This window comes from Aquarana catesbeiana, linkage group LG08 (assembly GCF_042186555.1).
Source record: "Aquarana catesbeiana isolate 2022-GZ linkage group LG08, ASM4218655v1, whole genome shotgun sequence".
NCBI lineage: Eukaryota > Metazoa > Chordata > Amphibia > Anura > Ranidae > Aquarana > Aquarana catesbeiana.
This window is the reverse complement of record NC_133331.1, coordinates 25,122,187-25,145,807: the sequence shown is the minus strand read 5'-3', so window position 1 is coordinate 25,145,807 and position 23,621 is coordinate 25,122,187. Positions and strand designations below refer to the sequence as shown.

The following is a 23,621-nucleotide window of genomic DNA, read 5'->3' as shown; positions in this document are numbered from 1 at the left end:
AAAGAAAAACTTGTTTTTTTCAAAATTTTCGCTCTTTTTTTATTTGTTGCGCAAAAATTAAAAACTGCAGAGGTGATCAAATACCACAAAAATAAAGCTCTATTTGTGGGAACAAAATGATAAAAAAAAATTGGGGTACAGTGTTGTATGACCGCGTAATTGTCATTCAAATTGCGACAGCGCTGAAAGCTGAATATTGGCTTGGGCAGGAAGGTATCTAAGTGCCTGGTATTGAAGTGGTTAATGAAAGGTGTCTACAACAGTAGCTTGTATTTTTAGACGCAAAATGGTTAATTGAGAACAAGTGCCAAGCCTGCTATAAAAAAAGTGTGTTTTTTTTTCCAGATTCAGACCACACTGGACATCAGCAGTGACTTAGAGGAAATGCCATGTGAAGAATGTCACCACAGCAGCTGTATAGGTGCAGATGAGAGTGAAACCTTCTTCTGGAACCTAAAAGCCAAAGTTTTGGGTAAGATGTCATCCTAAAGAATTCAGTAGGAATAGGTAAATGTGCTGAGAGTCCCTCTTTGGGCTCATCGGCCAGCATGGAATTTATAGTAAAACATCTCAAATTCTCAGTTAACGCATTTTATAGTTTTATATAGCTAAATTCAATAAGAATGTGCTAAGTGTAAAAATTAACTCTTTACAGGTGATGTGCAGAGGGGTTTCCTTGCTATGTTCACTCAATGCAGTTTGTGGGTCTCACTATCCAACAGTCAGACTCCCTCACCTTTGTATCTCTGCTGAGTGCTTTACAGGGCAACTTCCCACAGGTTCAAATCCCTTCACCACTGAAATGCTCTTATGTTGATATATTAAGTGTTCGCTGTAGGTTACTATACAGTAGAGTAAAACCTTGGATTGCGAGCATAATTTGTTCCAGAAACATGCTTGTAATCCAAAGCACTCGTACTGTATATCAAAGCTAATTTCCCCATAAGAAATAATGGAAATTCAAATAATTTGTTCCACAACCATTTATTCATAAGTTCTTCTGTTTATAGTCCATATAAAAAGATCATAGCAATGTAATAAGTTGTGTAACCATAAAATGTGCATCCACAGATGGAAGCCTCCACAAGGGGATTGGAAGCAAAATCCAGCAGGAGCTCCAGAGTATAAAAGAGAAGAGAGGCACCTCTAATGCCCCGTACACACGGTCGGACTTTGTTCGGACATTCCGACAACAAAATCCTAGGATTTTTTCCGACGGATGTTGGCTCAAACTTGTCTTGCATACACACGGTCACACAAAGTTGTCGGAAAATCCGATCGTTCTGAACGCGGTGACGTAAAACACGTACGTCGGGACTATAAACGGGGCAGTGGCCAATAGCTTTCATCTCTTTATTTATTCTGAGCATGCGTGGCACTTTGTCCGTCGGATTTGTGTACACACGATCGGAATTTCCGACAACCAAAGTCTGACGGATTCATACGTGATGACGTACGACCGGACTAAAACAAGGAAGTTCATAGCCAGTAGCCAATAGCTGCCCTAGCGTGGGTTTTTGTCCGTCGGACTAGCATACAGACGAGTGGACTTTTCGACCAGACTCGAGTCCGTCGGATAGATTTGAAACATGTTTCAAATCTAAGTCCGTCAAACTTTTGAGAAAACAAAGTCTGCTGGAGTCCACACATGATCGAATTGTCCGACGAAATCCGGTACGCTGGACCAAGTATGCTGTAAAGTCCGATCGTGTGTATGCGGCATTAGTGTTTTTAATGAAAATTTACAGGGTGATTCCATAATTTTTTCCTCAGAATTGAGTGATTCCATAATTTATTCCCTGTGCTTGTTCTATAAATCTAACTGTTACTGGCCACCACAATTATTTTTCTTGATTTCTTTTAGTGTTTCTTAAAGCCAGAAAGTTGCCATTTGAAATGCCTTTAGTTTTTGGCCATGTCTGTGATCTGCTTTTTTTCTACAACAATAAACAACTGAAGGAACATCCTCAGGGACTGGTGATTCCATAATTTTTGCCAGGGGTTGTATGAGGTGGACATGGTCAGAATAGCACCAGTTGCACGGCTCCCGATGTACACAGGACGATGTCTTTTGGCACACTGACTTATGAAGAACAAGGGGTTTGTTGGACTTTAAACGAAGGGCATGTATGTATGCACCTCTATCCCTAAATATGAGAATAAGATGAAGGGTTAGTGGGACTTTAGATGAGGCACATGATACACAGTTTAAAATGTATTGGAATGTTTATTGGCATAGATAACATGACACATTAGAATTGATTGAATAATGGTAATTTAATCTATATACATAATGACATAAGAGCAATACATATATACATATATATATACAGTATCTCACAAAAGTGAGTACACACCAACACTGAAGAAATGACACTTTGCTACAATGTAAAGTAGTGAGTGTACAGCTTGTATAACAGTGTAAATTTGCTGTCCCCTCAAAATAACTCAACACACAGCCATTAATGTCTAAACCGCTGGCAACAAAAGTGCGTGCACCCCTGTGAAAATGTCCAAACTGGGCCCAAAGTATCAATATTTTGTGTGGCCACCATTATTTTCCAGCACTGCCTTAACCCTCTTGGGCATGGAGTTCACCAGAGCTTCACAGGTTGCCACTGGAGTCCTCTTCCACTCCTCCATGACAACATCACGGAGCTGGTAGATGTTAGAGACCTTGTGCTCCTCCACCTTCTGTTTGAGGATGTCCCACAGATGTTCAATAGGGTTTAGGTCTGGAGACATACTTGGCCAGTCCATCACCTTTACCCTCAGCTTCTTTAGCAAGGCAGTGGTCATCTTGAAGGTGTTTTTGGGGTCGTTATCATGTTGGAATACTGCCCTGAGGCCCAGTCTCTGAAGGGAGGGGATCATGCTCTGCTTCAGTATGTCACAGTGCATGTTGGCATTCATGGTTCCCTGAATGAACTGTAGCTTCCCAGTTCCGGCAGCACTCATGCAGCCCCAGATCTTGACACTCCCACCACCATGCTTGACTGTAGGCAAGACACACTTGTCTTTGTACGCCTCACCTGGTTGCCACCACACACCATCTGAACCAAATACGTGTATCTTGGTCCCGTCGGATCACAGGACATGGCTCCAGTAATCCATGTCCTTAGTCTGCATGTCTTCAGCAACCTTTTTACAGGCTTTATTTTGAATCATCTTTAGAGGCTTCCTTCTGGGACGACTGCCATGCAGATCAATTTGATGCAGCATGCGGTGTATGGTCTGAGCACTGACAGGCTGACCTCCCCACCACTTCAACCTCTGTAGCAATGCTGGCAGCACTCATACATCTATTTCCCAAAGACAACCGATGGATATGACGCTGAGCACATGCACTCAACTTCTTTGATCGACCATGGCGAGGCCTGTTCTAAGTGGAACCTGTCCTGTTAAACCACTGTATGGTCTTGGCCACCATGCTGCAGCTCAGTTTCAGGGTCTTGGCAATCTTCTTATAGCCTAGGCCATCTTTATGTAGAGCAAGAATTCTTTTTTTCAGATCCTTAATTACTTGGAGAGTTCTTTGCCATGAGGTGCCATGTTGAACTTCCAGTGACCAGTATGAGAGAGTGAGAGCGATAACACCAAATTTAACACACCTGCTTCTCATTCACACCTGAGACCTTGTAACACTAACGAGTCACATGACATCGGAGAGGGAAAATGGCTAATTGGGCCCAATTTGGACATTTTCACTTAGGGGTGTACTCACTTTTGTTGCCAGCGGTTTAGAAATTAATGGCTGTGCGTTGAGTAATTTTGAGGGGACAGCATATGTACACTGTCATACAATCTGTACACTCACTACTTTACATTGTATCAAAGTGTAATTTCTTCAGTGTTGTCACATGAAAAGATATAACAAAATATTTACAAAAATGAGAGGGGTGTACTCACTTTTGTGAGATACTGTGTGTGTGTGTGTGTGTATATATATATATATATATATATATATATATATATATACACACTTATAGATCGCATAATGACCCATTGCAGTAACCGGGGATGTATGCCAATAGTACTAAATATGATAATCAATAGAAATAAAATAGGTCAGGATGGAAATTGAATGTATATTAAAAACGTGGTAGCATCTAATAAGCTTGATGCATTTCGTGGACATATTCCACTTCTTCGGGGGAAGACACATAGCATATCTGCTCCTGAAGGGTAGAGGGTAGTAATATAATCTAGTATTTTACCCAGAGGGCAAGAAAAAAAGTAAGGGCAGGAGGAAAAGGAATATCCACCTTGAGTACATCCATAAGTATATAAGTATTTATATATATGATGAATAATGTTTTTTTTTAAATATTATTAACACTCTGTGGGAACACCATTTATGCTGTCAGCTGCTTAGTTTGTTACTGTATTTATTTTGGTTGTACTTTCACTTGGGGTATATATATATATATATATATATATATATACATATATGTGTATATATATTTATGGTTGGAGCCCTATGTCCGATATGGACATAGATAACATTTATAGTTAACATAAGACTTACCATCGGAAATAGACCTGGAAGTGTGGACTTACCATATGAAATGAACCTGAAAGTGTGTCTTGGTCTAATGGCCGGTATGCCAAAATAAGGGGGCATACCCTGGTACAAGAAATGATTATTCTGTAAAGAGAAATGATTAGTTGAGAAATGCTGTGAAATGGGGATGGGAGGGTGGGTATCGCGCACAGGAAACCGACAAGCACCACAGGTGAGCGGGCTGCTTAAATACCCCCCGGGCTCCTCCCATAAATTCAGGCCACCATACTGGCCTTCCTACTTATGGTTGGAGCCCTATGTCCGATATGGACATAGATAACATTTATAGTTAACGTAAGACTTACCATCGGAAATAGACCTGGAAGTGTGGACTTACCGTATGAAATGGACCTGAAAGTGTGCCTTGGTCTAATGGCCGGTATGCCAAAATAATGGGGCAAAAACATTCAGGTAGGGGTATAATATTTTATTGGTTTTCAGTTATTCATTGAGCCAATTTGGAAAATGCCTGTGCCATCTCTACTTGAGAATTGGGGATATACCGGGCGAAGCAGGCTGATTTCCACCTGCCTAGCCTTTTGATGACGTGGTCTGGGACCCCGTGGCGGGATGCTGCGGAGGCTGCTCTGATACGAAAGGAGTGTCCAGAATACTGACTCGGGTTAAGGTGAAGATTGCGGAGAAGTATCCTTATGTGTTTCACAAACTGACAGGCGCTTAAGGGTTTAACTGGGAATGGTAGAAGAGGACTGGTATCCGGTTGTTCGGGCAGGAGTGACAGGAGACGGTTGAGTACGGTGACTGGACACCAGCTGTTATTGGTTTTGTAGAGGTGAATGTCCACTCCAGAGCCTGTTTGCTGGGTTTTAGAAACCTCGAGGTGAAGGACGAAATGGTCTTGGTAGCGAACCAAGTGCCGTCTACACAGTACTTGGTCTGCAGGGTTGTTACAGGTGAACTCACCGGGTCGCAAGAACCCGTAGTAAGCCAAATATATGGCTGCTTGTAGGACCATGCTGGGGAGAAGACCGAATGGAGAAGTAGCCAGGATGGTTGACATATCCCTGAAGATGGGCCCCGTAATGGGTAAGCGCTTGGTGCTAATCGCTGGTTGTTGTTTCTGAATGCCCCTTAGGATGGCTCGTATAGCGTGTGATGAGAACAGTAAAGATTTTGCGGGGTCTTCAAGAGTCAAGAAATGTTGTATGCCGGCTAGGTATAGCCGAATGGTATTGTAAGATAAGGCCAGCTGAGTGTGGCAGTATGAAATGAAGGCCAGTACCTGTTTGACATCTGTTGGTCCTTTGCAGCAGGGTGTCAGGAATTTATTGAACGCCTTCCAAGCTGTCTGGTAGGCTTTAAGTGTGTTATGGGAGAGTGAGTGATTGATGAGCTGTGTTGCTCCTTGTAAATGTTGAACTAGTCCAGGGTCAGTTGTGACCAGACAGGGATAGGGGCCGACACTGGATCGGCTCTGGGAACCTGTTTGAAAAAGTAGGTGTAATTAAAACGTGACAGTGTGTCAGCAGCTAAATTGTATCTGCCTGGAATAAATGAACAGTGGATGTTAAACTGATGCTGTAAAGACAGTTGTACCAATCTGCGCAGGAAGGACATGACTGCTAGGGACTTGGACCTGCCTTTGTTGATAATGTCTGCCGTGGCCTGATTGTCGGTGGTGAAGACCACAGTTTGCCCTGTCCAATGATAACCCCAGAGCTGTGCAGCTGCCACTATGGGATAGAGTTCGAAGAGGGAAGATGTTTGGGTAAAGCCAGGTATCAACAGTATCTGTTGAGGCCAGGGTCCTGAAAACCATTGGTGGCCAAAAATTGCAGCGAAACCTGTGGAAGCTGCAGCGTCTGTCACCACCTGGGGTGAAAGGGCCGAAACCATGGGTATAAATAGGGATATGCCATTCCAGGCAGACAGGAATTCCTCCCACATAGATAGGTCCGCTATTGCTGCGGCGTCTAGATTCAGGATCTGATCCGGGTCTTGTGTTTCTGACAGGAATCTCAGCAGACGTGACACGAAGGTGCGGCCTTGTGGAATAATTTGCATGGCGAAATTAAGCATTCCCAGGAGAGATTGCAGCTGCTTTTTGGTACACCCCTTGGTGTGGGTAAATTTGTGAAGGACCGCCCTAATGCGGGTTAGTTTGTCGAGGGGGAGACTGGCCTGCATAGTGCAGGTGTCTAAGTTGACCCCGAGAAAGGTGATGTTGTGTGCTGGGCCGTCGACTTTGTGCTCGGCGATGGGAACATTGAGATTCCCGAATACCACTCTGAGTTTGTCGAGGTCTCCTGGGGGCCTGCTGGGTGGTTCTATTAGTAGGAAGTCATCCAGGTAATGGATGACTTCTTGGCACTGAGCCTTGTGTAAGAGTATCCAAGCGAGGGACTGAGCAAATGTGTCAAAGAGCCAAGGGCTACTCTTCGAACCAAACGTCAGTTTTGTGGCAAAATAGTATGCCTCCTTCCACTTGATGCCATGCCAGCACCAAAGGGATGGGTGGATAGGCAAGAGCTTGAAGGCATCCGAGATGTCGGCTTTGGAAAGCCAGGCATCTGTACCTGCTTTGATGACTGCTTGGATTGCCATGTCCACGGAGGAATATTTTAGGGAGAATTCTTTGGAGGGGATCAGGGAATTGAGACTGGGGATGTGGGAAGAATGAGGCGCAGACAGGTCGTACACCAAACGTAATTTATTTGTAAATTTGCTCTTGACAAGCCCAATAGGGCTGACTCTCCAAGTGCTGAAAGGGGGCTGAGTGAAGGGGCCTATGACGTACTCTCGATCTACTTCTGCTTGTAAGAGCCGATCTATGGCTTGTTCGTCAACGGCCGCTGAACGAAGATTCCCACATTCATAAGTACTGTGGGGTAGTGAAATGAGGCGGGTGTAAAAGCCTACTGTGAAGCCCTGGATAAGGTAGGTGGCCAGGGAGGGGGTGGGATGTGAGGTGAGGTAGAGTCCTAGCCATAAGACGTTGATCCGGCTTAGTCATGCCTTCTTCTGTTGTTTGACTTCGCACAGGTTTCTTGGGTGCGCTCTTTGGCACAAGGTGCAGATGTGGAGTAGGCGGCACTGACTGAAGTTGCAGGACCTGTAATTGTAATTATTGCAGATGGCTGCCCCTCCCACGGTTTGGACTGGGCGTCTGAATTTGTCCACCTGAGGCATTTGTTCAGGGGCCGACTGACCCTGAAGTGCACCGGAGGTAGAGGGAAATTCGAAGGGACGTCTGGTTGTCGCATTGGCGCACCAGGTGGCAGTGTGGGTGGAGGACTGGCAAATCACACACAGGGGTGAGCGTAAGCCGGCAAAATGGCGGCAAAACAGCTCTGTGTCCATGAGACTCCAATCTGTTGTTGTTTGGAACTGTGTGAGTCTGGCAGCAGCCTTTGCGGAAAAGGAACGGTGGTAGTCGTAAAAGGAAAATCCTCCATACTTGTAGCCCAAGTCTACTACCGTGTGGAGGTATAAGTCCAGCTCTTCCCTTCTGCTGGGGGCGGCTGAGCATAGGACGTCTCTCAGCATGCCAAAGGCCAGGGTGAATTCTGGGACGGATAACTTGCGGTTCAGTCTGGGGTCTTTGGCTTTAAGGACCACCGATATGTCACCCCAGGAGTAGGCCTTATTTTCTGCCAGATCGTGCACAGAAATAAGGAGAGAGGCCAGGTTGACATCCCTGCCGTCCAAAATGTCCTTCCTGATGCTGGTTGGAACCAAATGGGAGGGGTAGACAATGGGGCTCCAGCCTGAGGTACCTGCAGGAAGGGGTGTTAAGGTTTGGGTTGCGGTTGGGTCGGGGATAGCCGCGGCCGGTCGTGCCTCCAGGAGTGCCACCCTGGTCTGTACGTCTGTGACCGAGGTAGACAGGGACGACACCATCGTGTGAAGTTGTGAGATGGCTGAAGATATTGACTGGAGGGATGCCTGCTGGGTACTGGGTCCTGCTGCTGGTGAGGGAAAGAGGAGTTTGAACAGCTCGCCTTTCCTCGCTGTGGCAGGGAAGGGCACACCTCTGCGTCTTAGCTCTGCCGTCAGTTTGGGGATAGTCCATCCCCTGAGGGACTGCACGCTGCCGCTCTCTGGGACCGGGGAAGGTGACAGAGGGGCCGTGAAGTCTTCGCTGCCGGCCTGTGACATGGTTGATCTGGTGAGAATATCCTGTCTTTGAGCTCTTATTTTTGGTCGACTGTAACCTATTGGGGGTGACATAAATTTCAAGTTTTTCTTTGATTCCCTGAGTCATACTTACCCGACTTATTTTCTCCCACTTTTTTTTTTTTTTTTTTTTTACCTGGGGGGATATCGTCCAACCTGGTGCAGGGTGGACCTACTGAACTTTGACTGACCTGGAGGAAAATGAAAGGTGACAGTTCATGAAGGGTTTGCTGACTAACTTGAAGCAATTACTTATATGGTGCTTACAATCTTGTGACAATGAAATGATTTGAAATGTTTGCCTTGATTATGAAATGAGTGAACTCCATGACAGAGGTCCGGCTTGGTCGTGTCGTGACTGATCCGACCGTGAACCGGGCTCTGGAGCATGTACTGAAATGAGGCAACTGAAAAACATTGGTGCACACCGGGACGAATCGGTGCATGTTTGATGCATCTGGATTCGAATCGGAGTGCAGTAAGAAACGAAATGAGAGAAATGTTTACCTTGACCGAGGCTCGAATTGGTTGTGCCGCATTTTGCGACTGGCAACGCACCGAGCTCTGGTATAGGTGTGGATACGGCCGAAACAACTGAGGCATTCCGTGACGAATCGGTGCATCTCGGATGCGACTGGTATCGAAACGGTGATGCTCTGTGGGAGTGAAATAATAGCAATTCCATGACAGAGATGCAGATCGGTCGCCCGATACCTGCGACTAGCTATGATCCAGACTCTGGAGCATGTTTCAGAAATGAGGCCGAGCCCTGGGGCACGCCGTAACGAATCGGTGCATAGAGGATGCGACTGGATTCGAAGCGGAGCGCGGTAAGTGCAGGTGTAACATATTGTTTGCCATGACAGAGGCGCAAATCGGTCGTGCTGCTGTAGCAACTGACTACGAATCGGACTCTGGAGCATGTACTGAAATGTGGCTAATACCTGGGGCACGCCGAGACGAATCGGTGCATTTCCATGCGACTGAATTCGTATCGGAGCGTGATACGTGGAAATGAAATGATAACCATGACAGAGGTACGAATCGATGAGTCATAACGACTGATAATGACGTGACTCTGGAGCATGTACTGAAATGAGGCCGTAACTACTGGGGCACACCGGAGCGAATCGGTGCATCTTTTAGGTGCAACTGGATTCGGATCGGAGCGCGGTACGTGACTGAAATGAGAAATGATTTGAAATGGTTTGAAATGTTAGAAATGTATTTAGAAATGTTTCAGAAATGAGAAATGATTGGTATCGAACTGACGTGGTTCGAAAAGATTTATGCATTTACGAATCACTGGCTGTTTACTGACACATGTTTAACAATTAAGACCTGTCTGAAATGAAGCGACGCTTGCGTCGCTGTGGTTTCCTCAGATAACGCGAAATGGTAACATGATGACAGTGCGAGTAATACACATGCGGTACGTTCGTGAAATTTGTGAGTGATTCGTAATTCTGATATCACGGTTTAGTGACATGACATAACGTACGTAAAAACAAAAATCCGAGGGGACCCTACCTGCGACAGCCCAGCCAGACACGTGGTGCGAACGAATCGGTAAACGCGGACTTCAAAAACTCTCGAGCACGGAGATTACGAATGCGGGAACTTGTGAGCCAAGTATTTGCGAACGCTTGAAATCGGAATAGTCGGCCTAGTGACGTATATCGCGCACAGGAAACCGACAAGCACCACAGGTGAGCAGGCTGGTTAAATACCCCCCGGGCTCCTCCCATAAATTCAGGCCACCATACTGGCCTTCCTACATATATATATACATACATACATACATACATACATACATACATACATACATACATACACATATATATATATATATATATATATATATATATGTGTGTATATATATATATATATATATATATATATATATATATATTCAGGTCCATAAATATTGGGACATAGACACAATTCTAATCTTTTTGGCTCTATACACCACCACAATGGATTTGAAATGAAACGAACAAGATGTGCTTTAACTGCAGACTTTCAGCTTTAATTTGAGGGTATTTACATCCACATCAGGTGAACGGTGTAGGTATTACAACAGTTTGTATATGTGCCTTCCACTTTTTAAAGGACCAAAAGTAATGGGACAGATTAACAATCATCCATCAAACTTTCACATTTTAATACTTGGTTGCAAATCCTTAGCTGTCAATTACAGCCTGAAGTCTGGAACACATAGGCATCACCAGATGCTGGGTTTCATCCCTGGTGATGCTCTGCCAGGCCTCTACTGCAACTGTCTTTAGTTCCTGCTTGTTCTTGGTGCATTTTCCCTTCAGTTTTGTCTTCAGCAATTGAAATGCATGCTCAATCGGATTCAGGTCAGGTGATTGACTTGGCCATTGCATAACATTCCACTTCTTTCCCTTAAAAAACTCTTTGGTCGCTTTCGCAGTATGCTTCGGGTCATTGTCCATCTGCGCTGTGAAGTGCCATCCAATGAGTTCTGAAGCATTTTGCTGAATATGAGCAGATAATATCGCCCGAAACACTTCAGAATTCATTCTGCTGCTTTTGTCAGCAGTCACATCATCAATAAATACAAGAGAACCAGTTCCATTGGCAGCCATACATGCCCACGCCATGACACTACCACCATGCTTCACTGATGAGGTGGTATGCTTTGGATCATGAGCAGTTCCTTTCCTTCTCCATACTCTTCTCTTCCCATCACTCTGGTACAAGTTGATCTTGGTCTCATCTGTCCATAGGATGTTGTTCCAGAACTGTGAAGGCTTTTTTAGATGTTGTTTGGCAAACTTTAATCTGGCCTTCCTGTTTTTGAGGATCACCAATGGTTTACATCTTCTGGTGAACCCTCTGTATTCACTCTGGTGAAGTCTTCTCTTGATTGTTGACTTTGACACACATACACCTACCTCCTGGAGAGAGTTCTTGATCTGGCCAACTGTTGTGAAGCGTGTTTTCTTCACCAGGGAAAGAATTCTTCGGTCATCTACCACAGTTGATTTCTGTGGTCTTCTGAGTCTTTTGGTGTTGCTGAGCTCACCGGTGCATTCTTTCTTTTTAAGGATGTTCCAAACAGTTGATTTGGCCACACCTAATGTTTTTGCTATCGCTCTTGTTTTGTTTTTTCAGCCTAATGATGGCTTGCTTCACTGATAGTGACAGCTCTTTGGATCTCATATTGAGAGCTGACAGCAACAGATTCCAAATGCAAATAGCACACTTGAAATGAACTCTGGACCTTTTATCTGCTCCTTGTAAATGGGATAATGAGGGAATAACACACACCTGGCCATGGAACAGCTGAGCAGTCAATTGTCCCATTACTTTTGGTCCCTTAAAAAGTGAGAGGCACATATACAAACTGTTGTAATTCCTACACCATTCACCTAATTTGGATGTAAATACCTTCAAATTAAAGCTGAAAGTCTGCAGTTAAAGCACATCGCGTTTGTTTGTTTTATTTCAAATCCATTGTGGTGGTATATAGAGCCAAAAAGATTAGATGTGTCAATGTCCCAATATTTATGGACCTGACTGTATATATATTGTTCTTATGTCATTGATATGTATATAGATGAAATTACCATTATGCAGTCAATTCTAATGTGTCATGGTATGTTATCTATGCCAATAAACATTCCAATAAATTTTAAACTGCGTATCATCTGCCTCATCTAAAGTCCCACTAACCCTTCTCCTTATTGGCTGATATATTAAGGTCGGTGCTCCCTGTGACTGTGGTGCAGCCTTGTGCTGCCACATATTGGTGTGTTACAAAACTAGTCTCAAAACCTTTTGATACCACCTTCAATCTTATGTATGTGTATGTTTTTGGTGGTGACCAGGATGAAACCGGGGGAGAGGTTAATAATGTAGTTCAGTGTTTTGCAGAATGCTGTGGATAATGCTAGTGCTATATAAAAAGCTACATTCGATAGCCTATGTTTACTAGTAATGAGCATCTATGCTTCCTTATAGGACAAGTACAAATCACAGTGAAAACTGAGGCTCTGGACACAAAAGAATTGTGCAAAAACGAGATCTCAATTCTCCCTAAGCAAGGAGGCACGGATACAATTGTCAAGTCTTTACTTGTTCAGGTCAGTATGCATCAGACAAGCTTTATTCTATAGCGTCTGGAGAATCTAGAACGTTTCCCACCTTCCTTTTCACTTGTGTCCATACTTTGCCATGCTGTTAAACAACATCCAGCTAAAATTTTGTCGCAATTCTGAAGGACATGGTAGGATTTGGGTGCCATCAAAGTTCAACCTAAACAAAGCCATCAGCACACAGACTTCCATTTGATAAAGATGTAAAGCTTATTCACATAGTAAATATTTTTTTCTACTGGAAGTTTGTTTTGTTGTTCAAAGCAAATGACAGATAACAGCCATCGTTTTTGTCATGACAAAATAGCATTTGATGTGAAGCCATAGCTTGTATTTCATAAAATATAAGGGAAGGAAAATCCTCTGCGGTCTCCACTATAAATCCTGGATCCCTAATACTTTCCCCCATTATATCGCTGAGACAAAAAATGGGCCATTATGTAGCCTGGGCAAGGTTATATACAGTAAAGGGGATTAAAATGAAATAGCTAAAATTTTTGTTGTCACCATTATACAAAATTTGACATGCTGTAACTAGATGTGTTGGGGCACGTAAGTCAAATTGCTAAAAGATCACAGTCGGTTATAGGTATATAAAATTTGCAGTATACAGTGTAGGGTAGGTGGAACTGGCACTGCTAATGTGAAATGTGCTCTAATGTGTCAATAAAATCATACACAACTGTACAAATAAATAAAAAAGCAAAAAAGCATAAACAGCCATAAAAAACACAACACTCTGAAGCAAAAGTGCTAAGTGCAACTATACCATAAGGCAAAGTGGTAATGTGCAACAATACAGTATAATCAAAGTGCTACAGTGATGTCTGTGTAAACATGATATCATCAAATAAAGTTCATAAATTCAAATAAAAGTCCATAAGTTCATATCAGAAAAAATCACTTCAGTAATAATATTAAAGTGTAGTAAGTGCTGCCAAACGTGCATGCAATCGTGCAGTAGCTTCGTGTCACACTCATGCCCCCCTCCTGTGCTGCACTCCCTGGCTCACCGCAATGGCTCGGCCTAACGTGTTTCATCATGAGGATGACATCAGAGACGGCTGTCTTTGTGATGAAACGCGTTGGAGGGGCCATTGCGTTATTATGTCACATCCTGTTTTGGTCTGTGGAAAGCACCCGGACTTCCTGGTTTTTGTTAACGCCTGCAATCATTTGGATTCCTGTTATCCGTCGGAAAATCCAACCGTGTGTACAGGGCATAAGTGTACTATATTATTTGGGCAATAACAACAGGTATACAGAGTCATGCGATAGGCATCATTATTGTTTTTTCATGAGCTTACTGGGACAGAAGAGACCGAAGGGGTTAACCGCAAGGACCTAATTTACAATCATTTGACATTGTGGAGGCTAGTTACCCTTTGATGGGTAGTATTATCTGATGAGTGCAGCACAAGAGGGGGGCACGAGTGTGGCACGAAAATACTGCCCAATTGCATGCACATTTGGCAGCACTTACTACACTTTAATCTTATTACTGAAGTGATTTTTTTCTGATATGAATTTATGGACTTTATTTGATGTTATGTTTACACAGACATCACTGTAGCACTTTGATTACATTGTATTATTGTACATTAGCATTTTGCCTTATGGTAATGGTTACCTATGCAATTGACACGTGCACTTAGCACTTTTGCTTCAGAGTGTTGTGTTTTTTTTATGGTTGCTTATGCCTTTTTGCTTTTTTTATGTATTTGTACAGTTGTGTATGATTTTATTGACACATTAGAGCATATTTCACATTAGCAGCACCGATTCCACCTTCGGTATACTGTATTTCATCTTGGCCACCATCTACCTTTGGGGGAGCCCAAAGCACCCTCCCCATGGTTCAGGAGGGGGAGGGAGTGCTCGCTCATCCCCCCCTTTTCCTGGCCTGCCATTACTGCTTGATCGGATAAGGGTCTGGTATGGATTGGGGGGGACTCCCACGCCATTCTTTTTTTCATTTGGGGTGGAGTTCCCCTTAATATCCATACCAGACCCGAAGGGCCTGGTATAGACTGGGAGGGGACCCACACCAATTTTTTTCATTGATTTTTATCTATATTGCCGGGAGACGGCAATACATTACAGCCACGAGCAAGTTTACATGACATTTTTTTCTTTAGAAATGTCATTTTGCTGTTGCACAGTAAAACACATGAGAAAAATGCGCCACTTTACAGGCATACTATAGACCCCCCCAGGCACAATATTTAAAGGAATATTTCATTTTTAATGTTTTACTTTAAGCATTATTAAAATCGCTACTCCTAAAAAAACGGCCATTTTAAAAACTTTTTTTGCATTGATACATGTCCCCTGGGGCAGGACCCAGGTCCCCAAACACTTTTTATGGAAATAACTTGCATATAAGCCTTTAAAATGAATACTTTTGATTTTTCACGTCCCATAGACTTTAACGGTTTTCGCACAAATTTTTTGTCTGTTCGCATGTTCTGGTGCAAACTGAACCGGTGGGGGGGGGGGGGGTGTTCGGCTCATCCCTAACTATTATTAGACATGTGCATTCGTTTTCGTCCAAATGCATTTTCGTCCGAATTTCAGGTATTTTAGTTATCGTTTTAATAAACAATAACGAAAGCGCAGAATCCAAAAACCAAAAGATCCGACATAAACAAATGCTTTATTTTCATTTTCGTTGCTACAACAGTTCGATATAGATAGGAGATTTGACATGACGCTGACAATAACAATCTGTGTCTATCGAACCTGTGGTCAAATGTGCCTAACCTTAACTCTATTAGTCCAAGATTATTCTACATAGAGAGAAAAGATTCAACATAGAGAGAAAAGATTTGACATAGAGAGAAAAGATCGCTGCTGGAATTGGGTGGGGGAAGTAAAATAAAAATAATGATGACGAATATTATTGGCCGATTGTAACCAAAGAGGAGGGGCAGTAAAATAGCTAGAATTAAGTACACACGTTCAGCCAACTTACTTTCACATACGATTTGCTAACAGAGAGAGACACACACACTGAATCATTTCAGAAGACAGTCAATCTTAGCTGGTCCGTTTGTCAGAGAACCTGAAATATTTAGCAATTAAGCATAAGCACAGCAGCAGAACAATAGTGAAGCAAGCTACGGTTCAACTTAACTTTTTCATAATAATCTGCTGCTATTGTTTTAGTGTTGTGAACTTGATAGTGATACTAGTGTTGCTAGTGTTGTGATAGCCTCAGAGGCTGCCCGTGTTGTGGAGGGGATTTATTACTATAGATTATATATTATAATGCCATATCAATATCTGACACAACGTCGGATACCGCGCCCGCCATTGCACTTGGAGATTGAGAAACAAATGTGAAAGTTGGCTGACTGTTGGGGTAGAGTAGACCATTCAACATGAACGACAAAAAAAAAAAAAAAAAAACATACAAACATACAAACGTCAAATCTTTTGTCATACAACATTAGAATTCTACTACAGCTAGCTTGTAGGCGGAAAATTCGACCAGAAATGTACGATTGCGGCGTCCTACAGTTTAGTTGCTCTGTCGAATCTTCTTTGAACATTCGACAGACACCATAAGCCTTCAAAGACAGATTCGACCTTAATTAATTTGGATTTTCGTACAAATGCAATTTTGTAAGGAAAAACGAAATAAATAAAAACGAATTTCAGGAGTAACTAAATAAATGTATTTTTCGGACGAAAACGAAATTCCGAAACTAAATATTTCAGTGTGCACATGTCTAACTATTATATATGCAGAGAAATTATTATGTAACACAACAAACTATATAATGTTTATTTTACTGATCCTCACAGCCTGGAGGTGTCCTGGTGGAGAAATCATTTAGCTCTCTGATGTGCATGAAGGAGGGAAAAGGTGAGGAATATCTGGACAGGTTTACAGAAACAGATTGTGTTGCCCATATCAATTATTCTGACGTTGGCTTTTGTTTTATAAATGGCAAATGAAAGCAAGGATCCTATTGGTTACTTTTGAGAAAGAAATGTTTTATTGTTTTGGACAGATATTGTTGCATTTGTGATTTTGCACATAATAAAATGTGTGGATGATGTTTACATCAACAGTATTTAACCCCTTGCCGATCAGCGCACGACGATGTCACAACGTCCCCTTTAAATTGCGGCATTGTGGGCATGCACGCACTGCCACGTACTCTGTGACCGTGCCCATGGGTCCCGAGGACTCGATGTCCACTGGTGGCCTGCGATCGTATCACGGAGCGGCAGAACGTGGAGATGCCTATGTAAACAAGGTATTTACCTGTTCTGCCTAATCACATGACAGAGATCTACTGCTCCCTGGGGAGCAGTGATCTCTGCCATGTTGTGGTGAGACAATCCCCCCTACAGTTAGAATAACTCCCTAGGACACACTTAACCCCTTGATCGCCCCCTAGCGTTTAACCCCTTCCCTGCCGGTGACATTTTTACAGATATCAGTGCATTTTTATAGCACCGATCGCTGTATAAATGACAATGGTCCAAAAATAGTGTTAAAAGTGTCCGATGTATCCGCCATAATGTCGCAGTCACAATAAAAATCACAGATCGCTGCCATTACTAATAAAAAAAATAATAATAAAAATGCCATTAATATATCCCCTATTTTGTAGACGCTATAATTTTTGCGCAAACCAATCAATATACATTTATTGTGATTTTCTTTACCAAAAATATGTAGAAGAATATATATCGGCCTAAACTGAGAAAGAAATTAGTTTTTTTATATATTTTTTGGGGATATTTATTATAGCAAAAAGTAGAAAATATTGCTTTTTTTTCCAAATTGTCGCTTTTTTTGGTTATAGCGCACAAAATAAAAACCTCAGAGGTGATCAAATACAACCAAAAGAAAGCTCTATTTGTGGGGGAAAAAAGGACGTCAATTTTGTTTGGGTGCAACGTCGCACGACCGCGCAATTGTCAGTTAAAATGACGCAGTGCCGAATCGCAAAAAGTGCTCTGGTCAGGAAGGGGGTAAATCCTTCTGGGGTTGAGGTGGTTAAAAGTAAAAAAAGGCTGTTAATCCCATTTAAAATGTCCACCAAAAGTTGTATTTCAGTTATGTATGTCAGTGAGATAAGGTACACACTAGGGTTGATTTACTTAAGGAAAATAGAGCTTAGTAAATGAGCAATTTTTTTAATTTTCCTTGCACGTGATCGGGTATTCTTTGCAAAGTGAAGCTTTACCTCATTTACTAAGCTCTGGAGCAACTGCACTTGCAGAGTGCACAGTCTATCTGCCTTTAGTAAATCAACCCCACTGAGTTCTGTATTTCCTGGGGGCTCTAGCAGAATCTCCTCATCATAGTTCCCACTATGATGAGGAGTCCCACTTCTTGGAATCTTATTTCTACTACAACCAAAGTGTCTCCTTGACTTTCCCCTCTTCCAGTTACAATCTTTATGGGCACAATTCACTGAGTGAAAAACTGATATTCACCAAGAAACTCTCCTTAAAAATTTGCATGCGTTCTCTATCCAAAAATACTGCATTCAACCGTGCAGTAAGTTATCGCAAGCATCTCACATCCCACAATCTCACCAGCGACCATCTGGTATGACGCCTTAACAAAAAAATTTTAGGTAGTTAGCGACTTAAAAAAAATTAAGGTAGTTAGACTAATGCCGCATACACACGGTCGGATTTTCTGACGGTAAATGTTCGATGTGAGCTTGTTGTCGGAAAGTCTGACTGTGTGTACGCTCCATCTGACATTTGCTGTTAGAATTTCTGCCAACAAATGTTTGAGAGCAGGTTCTCAAATTTTCAGCCAACATAACTTTGTTGTTGGAAAATCCGATCGTGTGTATACAAGTCCGTTGCACAAAAGTTCACGCATGCTCGGAAATCAAGCAGAAGGAGCCGCACTGGCTATTGAACTTCCTTTTTCTCGGCTCATCGTACATCTTGTACGTCACCACGTTCTCACGTTTGGAATTTTGGGCCAACATTTGTGTGACTGTGTGTATGCAAGACAAGTTTGAGCCAACATCCTTTGAACAAAAATCCACGGTTTTGTTGGCGGAAAGTCCGATAGTGTGTACGCGGCATTGATTGTGTAGAGTTCTCTGTGTAGAGGGCTTAAGGTGCCCTATCAATTGGATTTAGAGCTCAGTTCTAAATTGCTTAGATAACCTGAACTTCAGAGAATTGGTCCAGCAATGTGCGCAACTTGAAGGTTCTTTCCTTCAAAAGGACCACTTGACATCTTCTCTTCCTCTTCTGTATTACCTTAAATTTCAGGAGACTGGATCCAAAGGGCTCCATTTCAATTAGATATCTTCTGATATCCTATAGATAATAGCATAAACCTACAGATGACCCGTGCTAGATACAGTCACAAAAATATCAATCACAGTATGGCAAAGCAGCGTACACAGTCCTCCTGATATAGAAAACAATAATATCATAACACAAAATGCAGAGCTTGTGCCTTGATCATAGTCCAGGTATTTTAAGAGTAAAACATCTCCAACAAAAACTTAATTCTGTGTTGGTCCACACAAAAGAGTGTATAGAGGGGTCCGTCACCAAGATAAAAGGTTCACACTGACCTTTACCGCAAAAGATGGACCACTTAATCAAAAGTTGTCAAATACGCTTTATGAAATACTTTGATTCCAATTCCCCATACATGCGAGATGCTTGAACTCTGGATACCAGATGCGATCCACCTCAGGCAGAAATTCATTACACCAACCAATCATTACTTTAGATTTTTTCTCTCTGTTTCACCCGGTGATCTGGCCAGTAATACACCTCCTGTATGAGTAATGATTGATTGGTGTGGTGAATTCCTACCTGAGGTGGATTGTGCCTGGTATCCAGTGATCAAGCATCTTGCATGTATGGGGAATTGGAATCAAAATATTTCATAAAGCGTTTGATTAGACATGTGCACTGCCAAAAAATTTGTTCGTTAAAGTTTAATTTTTTTTTCGGGTTATTCATTATGATCACAATTCGTAAATTCGAGAATTCGTAGTTTTGTAAATTTGTAAATTCGAAGATTGGTAAATTGGTAAATTCGAAAATTAGAGAATTCGAAAATCCGAAAAATCAAAAATCCAAAAATAAGAAAGAAAATCAGAAAATAAGAAAGAAAATTAGAAAATTTTAAAATTCTAAATAATAACTAACTAACTAATAATAAGTAACTATTAAGTTATAGATATTTGAATTTCAAATTTGGCTGTTAGTGAACGTAATGAATATTAATTTATCCAAAGTTACGAAATATCGGAAATAGCAAATGTGGCATCTAAATGAATGGAACATAATAAATAATAATAAAAAGTTTATTATTATTATTATTATTGTTGTTTATTATTTATAATTTGTTATGTTCCATTCGTTTAGATGCAGCATTCATTATTTTGGATAATTCGTATCTTCGGATAAATTTGTATTCGTTATGTTCACTAACAGCCACATTTGAAAGGAAATTCCAATACCTATAATTTAATAGTTAGTTATTTCAAATTTTCAAATTTTCGGGCTTTCGGGCTTTTGGATTTTCGAATTTCGAATTTATGAATTTTCGAACTTTCAAATTCATGAATTTACAAACTTTCGATTTTTCGAATATTGAAATTTTATGAATATTGTGAAAAAATTGTGAAATGAGTTTTCATTAATTTGGATATTTCCGAATTAACTAATTTGTCAAAATTCGTTAAGAGACTAATTTGGAACGAAACGAATTGCGCAGGTCTACTTTTGATTAAGTGGTCCATCTTTTGTGGTAAGGGTCAGTGTGAACCTTTCATCTTGGTGGCGGACCCCTCTGTAGATACTATTGTTGTGGATTATTAAAAGCTTCTCCTATAAGCAAATAATTCCATGCGCTAATAAACACAATCATAGCTGTCTTGTATAATGCTGGGAAAGCGTGCTTGTTTATCTCCAAGTAACACAAATAGATGCTGGTATCACGTTGAGCTTAGCAAAATCCTCCCTAGGATGATCAGCTGCTTTTATTTATAATGTAAACATGAATAACAAAGGAAGGTGGTGGCTTCAGAATCAGACAATCAGACACTTGTATTCTTTCAAAAGAACCAATCACACACATGTATATATTCAAATAGAATTCCAGTAGTGATGTGTGCAGATGGTCATGTGCAGAGCCATGCGGCCAGCTTCTTGTGAGACACGAAGTGCCTCACAATTTGAACACTACTTACATGGCTCTGAACACGATGATCTGCACATTCCCACTGCTACCAATGATGCGAGCCGTACTCTATCGTGGCTCAGTGGGCCATGATTTTTGTATGGTTATGCTATTGTTCCCATGTACACAGATCCGTTTGCTAGGAGCGTTAATGCAATCGGCATGAGGTGGCCAGTCTCTTGGTGAGGCATAAACGATCATCCCAAAAAGAGCAAACAGATCTGCCGTGTCCACGGGAAGGTTTCCGCAGCCAATGGTCCTCCACCAACGTCTGTATGTGCGAATACGCTCGCATGAGGGTATTACAGCAAAACTGACATTGGGGGAGGACATCTGACAAAATACATTAATAAAAAATTCCATAACACTATGGATAATACTCCTCACACTCTACACTCCTCTGACACTCTTCACACCTCCAGCTTGCACTTTCCCACCTATTTTTTTTAAACCAATCACTGGGGGGTCTGACATTGCCAGACTATCGCAAGAACTTAATTACTGCATGTATTTATTTATTTATTTATTTCCTTTTGTGAATTGATTTTAATGCCTTTTTATGCGGTATTTCATTTTTGGTGTTTCCGCTAAATGCCGCATAGAAGCGATAGTGAATTGACATTTTCATTATGGGTAAGGTGGTCATGTGACCGTCATAACGCATGCGATAACCTTTAGTGAATTGTGCCCTATCTCCCAAAATAATGTAAAAATCCAAAAGGGATAGCAAGAACCCCCCTGCCGTTGCATGAGAAGAGCTCTGAATTTAATTGCAGAGATTTTTTGCCATGACTGGGTGGGCTAAGGGATCCTGCATCGTGCTGGTACTGCACAAGGAAAGCTTATATGGCGAACATACTACTCTTGTTGAGTACGGGGATCCATCACAGTCCCCAAAACTTTAAAATATGGAAGTAATGTTATAAACTGCACTTTTTCATTGACGGTGTACTGAATATCATTTAATTCCAGACAATTCAAAGACAGAGGAAATCATCCTGAAGATTCCAGAAAAAATCCTAGAGAATTCTGAGAGAGCTTATATCACAGTACTGGGTAAGATTTATAGAATCTTCTTCAATTTTAAATTATCATAAAATCACATACTGTAGGTATACTGTAGTACTTTATTTCTAAACATTCATAATTACCATAAAATCAAATAAATAAAGAAAAAAATGTTGTGCTGTCAAAATAGTGATATATATTATAAAGTCTTTCCTCAAGGTATTATCAAAGGATATGAACCGTTAAAGTCCTTCACATAATCCAAAACACATTAAATGTTTAAAGTGATGAAAGTGTCCAAACACCAGTTAATCCTTAGGTGAAAAAAGGTGGGTGCCCTTCCAATTAACAATAGGTGTATCACCTCGTGCTCCCCAAGGGATAGATAAGACAAAAATATCTTCTTACCAGATAATAAGACCTTTCAAGGTCTATACATGCATTAGTGAGTATTCACCCCTCACTTCAGGTATAAGCCATCTCAACTTTCAGCCTGTTAAGGGACACCAGTGATGCATATATTGATCTCATAGGAGCCTCAGACCCGATCATGCAGTAAACCAGAAGGAACAAGAAAAAACTAATCGCGCAGCATTCAATTAAAAGCACAAGAGTTTAATAGCAAATCTACTTACAGCAAAGATAAGTTACACAGGCATATCAGAAAAAACATCAGTCAGACACTCTCCACAAGTGCTAAGATGTCACTGCTATTCTTTGCCTCGCCTGACCTATGTTTCGTTCAATAGAACATCTTCTGTGAGGCAGTAGGAGCCTCATAATTAGCAACATTCACTCTAAATCTCCCATAATGCCTTAATCTTTGCCTAACGCCTTTAATTTTTAATTTGCAATCAATCCACATCATTTATAAACTTCATTGACCAGTTTTATTGGTAAGCATATATGGACCATTACATATCAATGGCTTAAAGTGGAACTTTATGTACATGTTGCCTTCCTTTAAGCTATGATTAAGGCTGCAAAGCCAAAGCACATTTGTGGTCTTTTTCGGTTAGGCTGCTATATTTTTTTGTTCAATATTTTTCTATTAGAAGTAGATAATAACAAACATTGCATGAAATACAATGATTATGTAGTACAATGAACCGTTGTTTTTGTACCTGTTAACCAGATGATAATATTACATAATAAGTAGAGTAAGTGTAGAGGAGAATAAACTCCCATCTGACGCACGTGGCACGGGGAGTTATATTACAATAATTTACAAAGGACAGTAAAGACCGTGGAAAGGGCCTCAGAGGAGTACCCAAAGAGGCCCCGACCACAAGTCTTCAGATAACGTCTGAAGAGGAAGATGAAAGATACCAAAAGGAAGATGATAAGAATAAAGAAAAAGAGAAAGAGAAGGAAGAGTATAAGAAAAACAGCAAAGAGGGATGAGATGACAAGGGAGGAGGGAGAGGCCGTCTGTTCTGTATCAGGGCAAGGGATTAACTAACGTAGGAGATTGGACTTGCAACCTTAAGGTTCCAGGAGCCTGGGTTTGAAGCATGGAGGGAGGAAATGATCCACCCATGGATACCATAGTTTCAGGTGTCTTAGGATCTTATCTAGGTTGGTCGCCTCC

General features: G+C 41.5%; 1 protein-coding gene across 1 annotated transcript in view; it reads left to right on the top strand.

Annotated features, from left to right (window-relative positions):
• LOC141106652 (alpha-2-macroglobulin-like) overlaps positions 1-23,621 on the top strand; it is a 242,068-nt gene that overhangs the window by 122,381 nt on the left and 96,066 nt on the right. The window contains exons 21-24 of the mRNA XM_073597595.1: positions 346-472; positions 12,692-12,813; positions 16,636-16,696; positions 21,995-22,078. Of these exons, the coding sequence (XP_073453696.1) occupies positions 346-472; positions 12,692-12,813; positions 16,636-16,696; positions 21,995-22,078 (394 nt within the window). The remainder of the gene's footprint in view (positions 1-345; positions 473-12,691; positions 12,814-16,635; positions 16,697-21,994; positions 22,079-23,621) is intronic.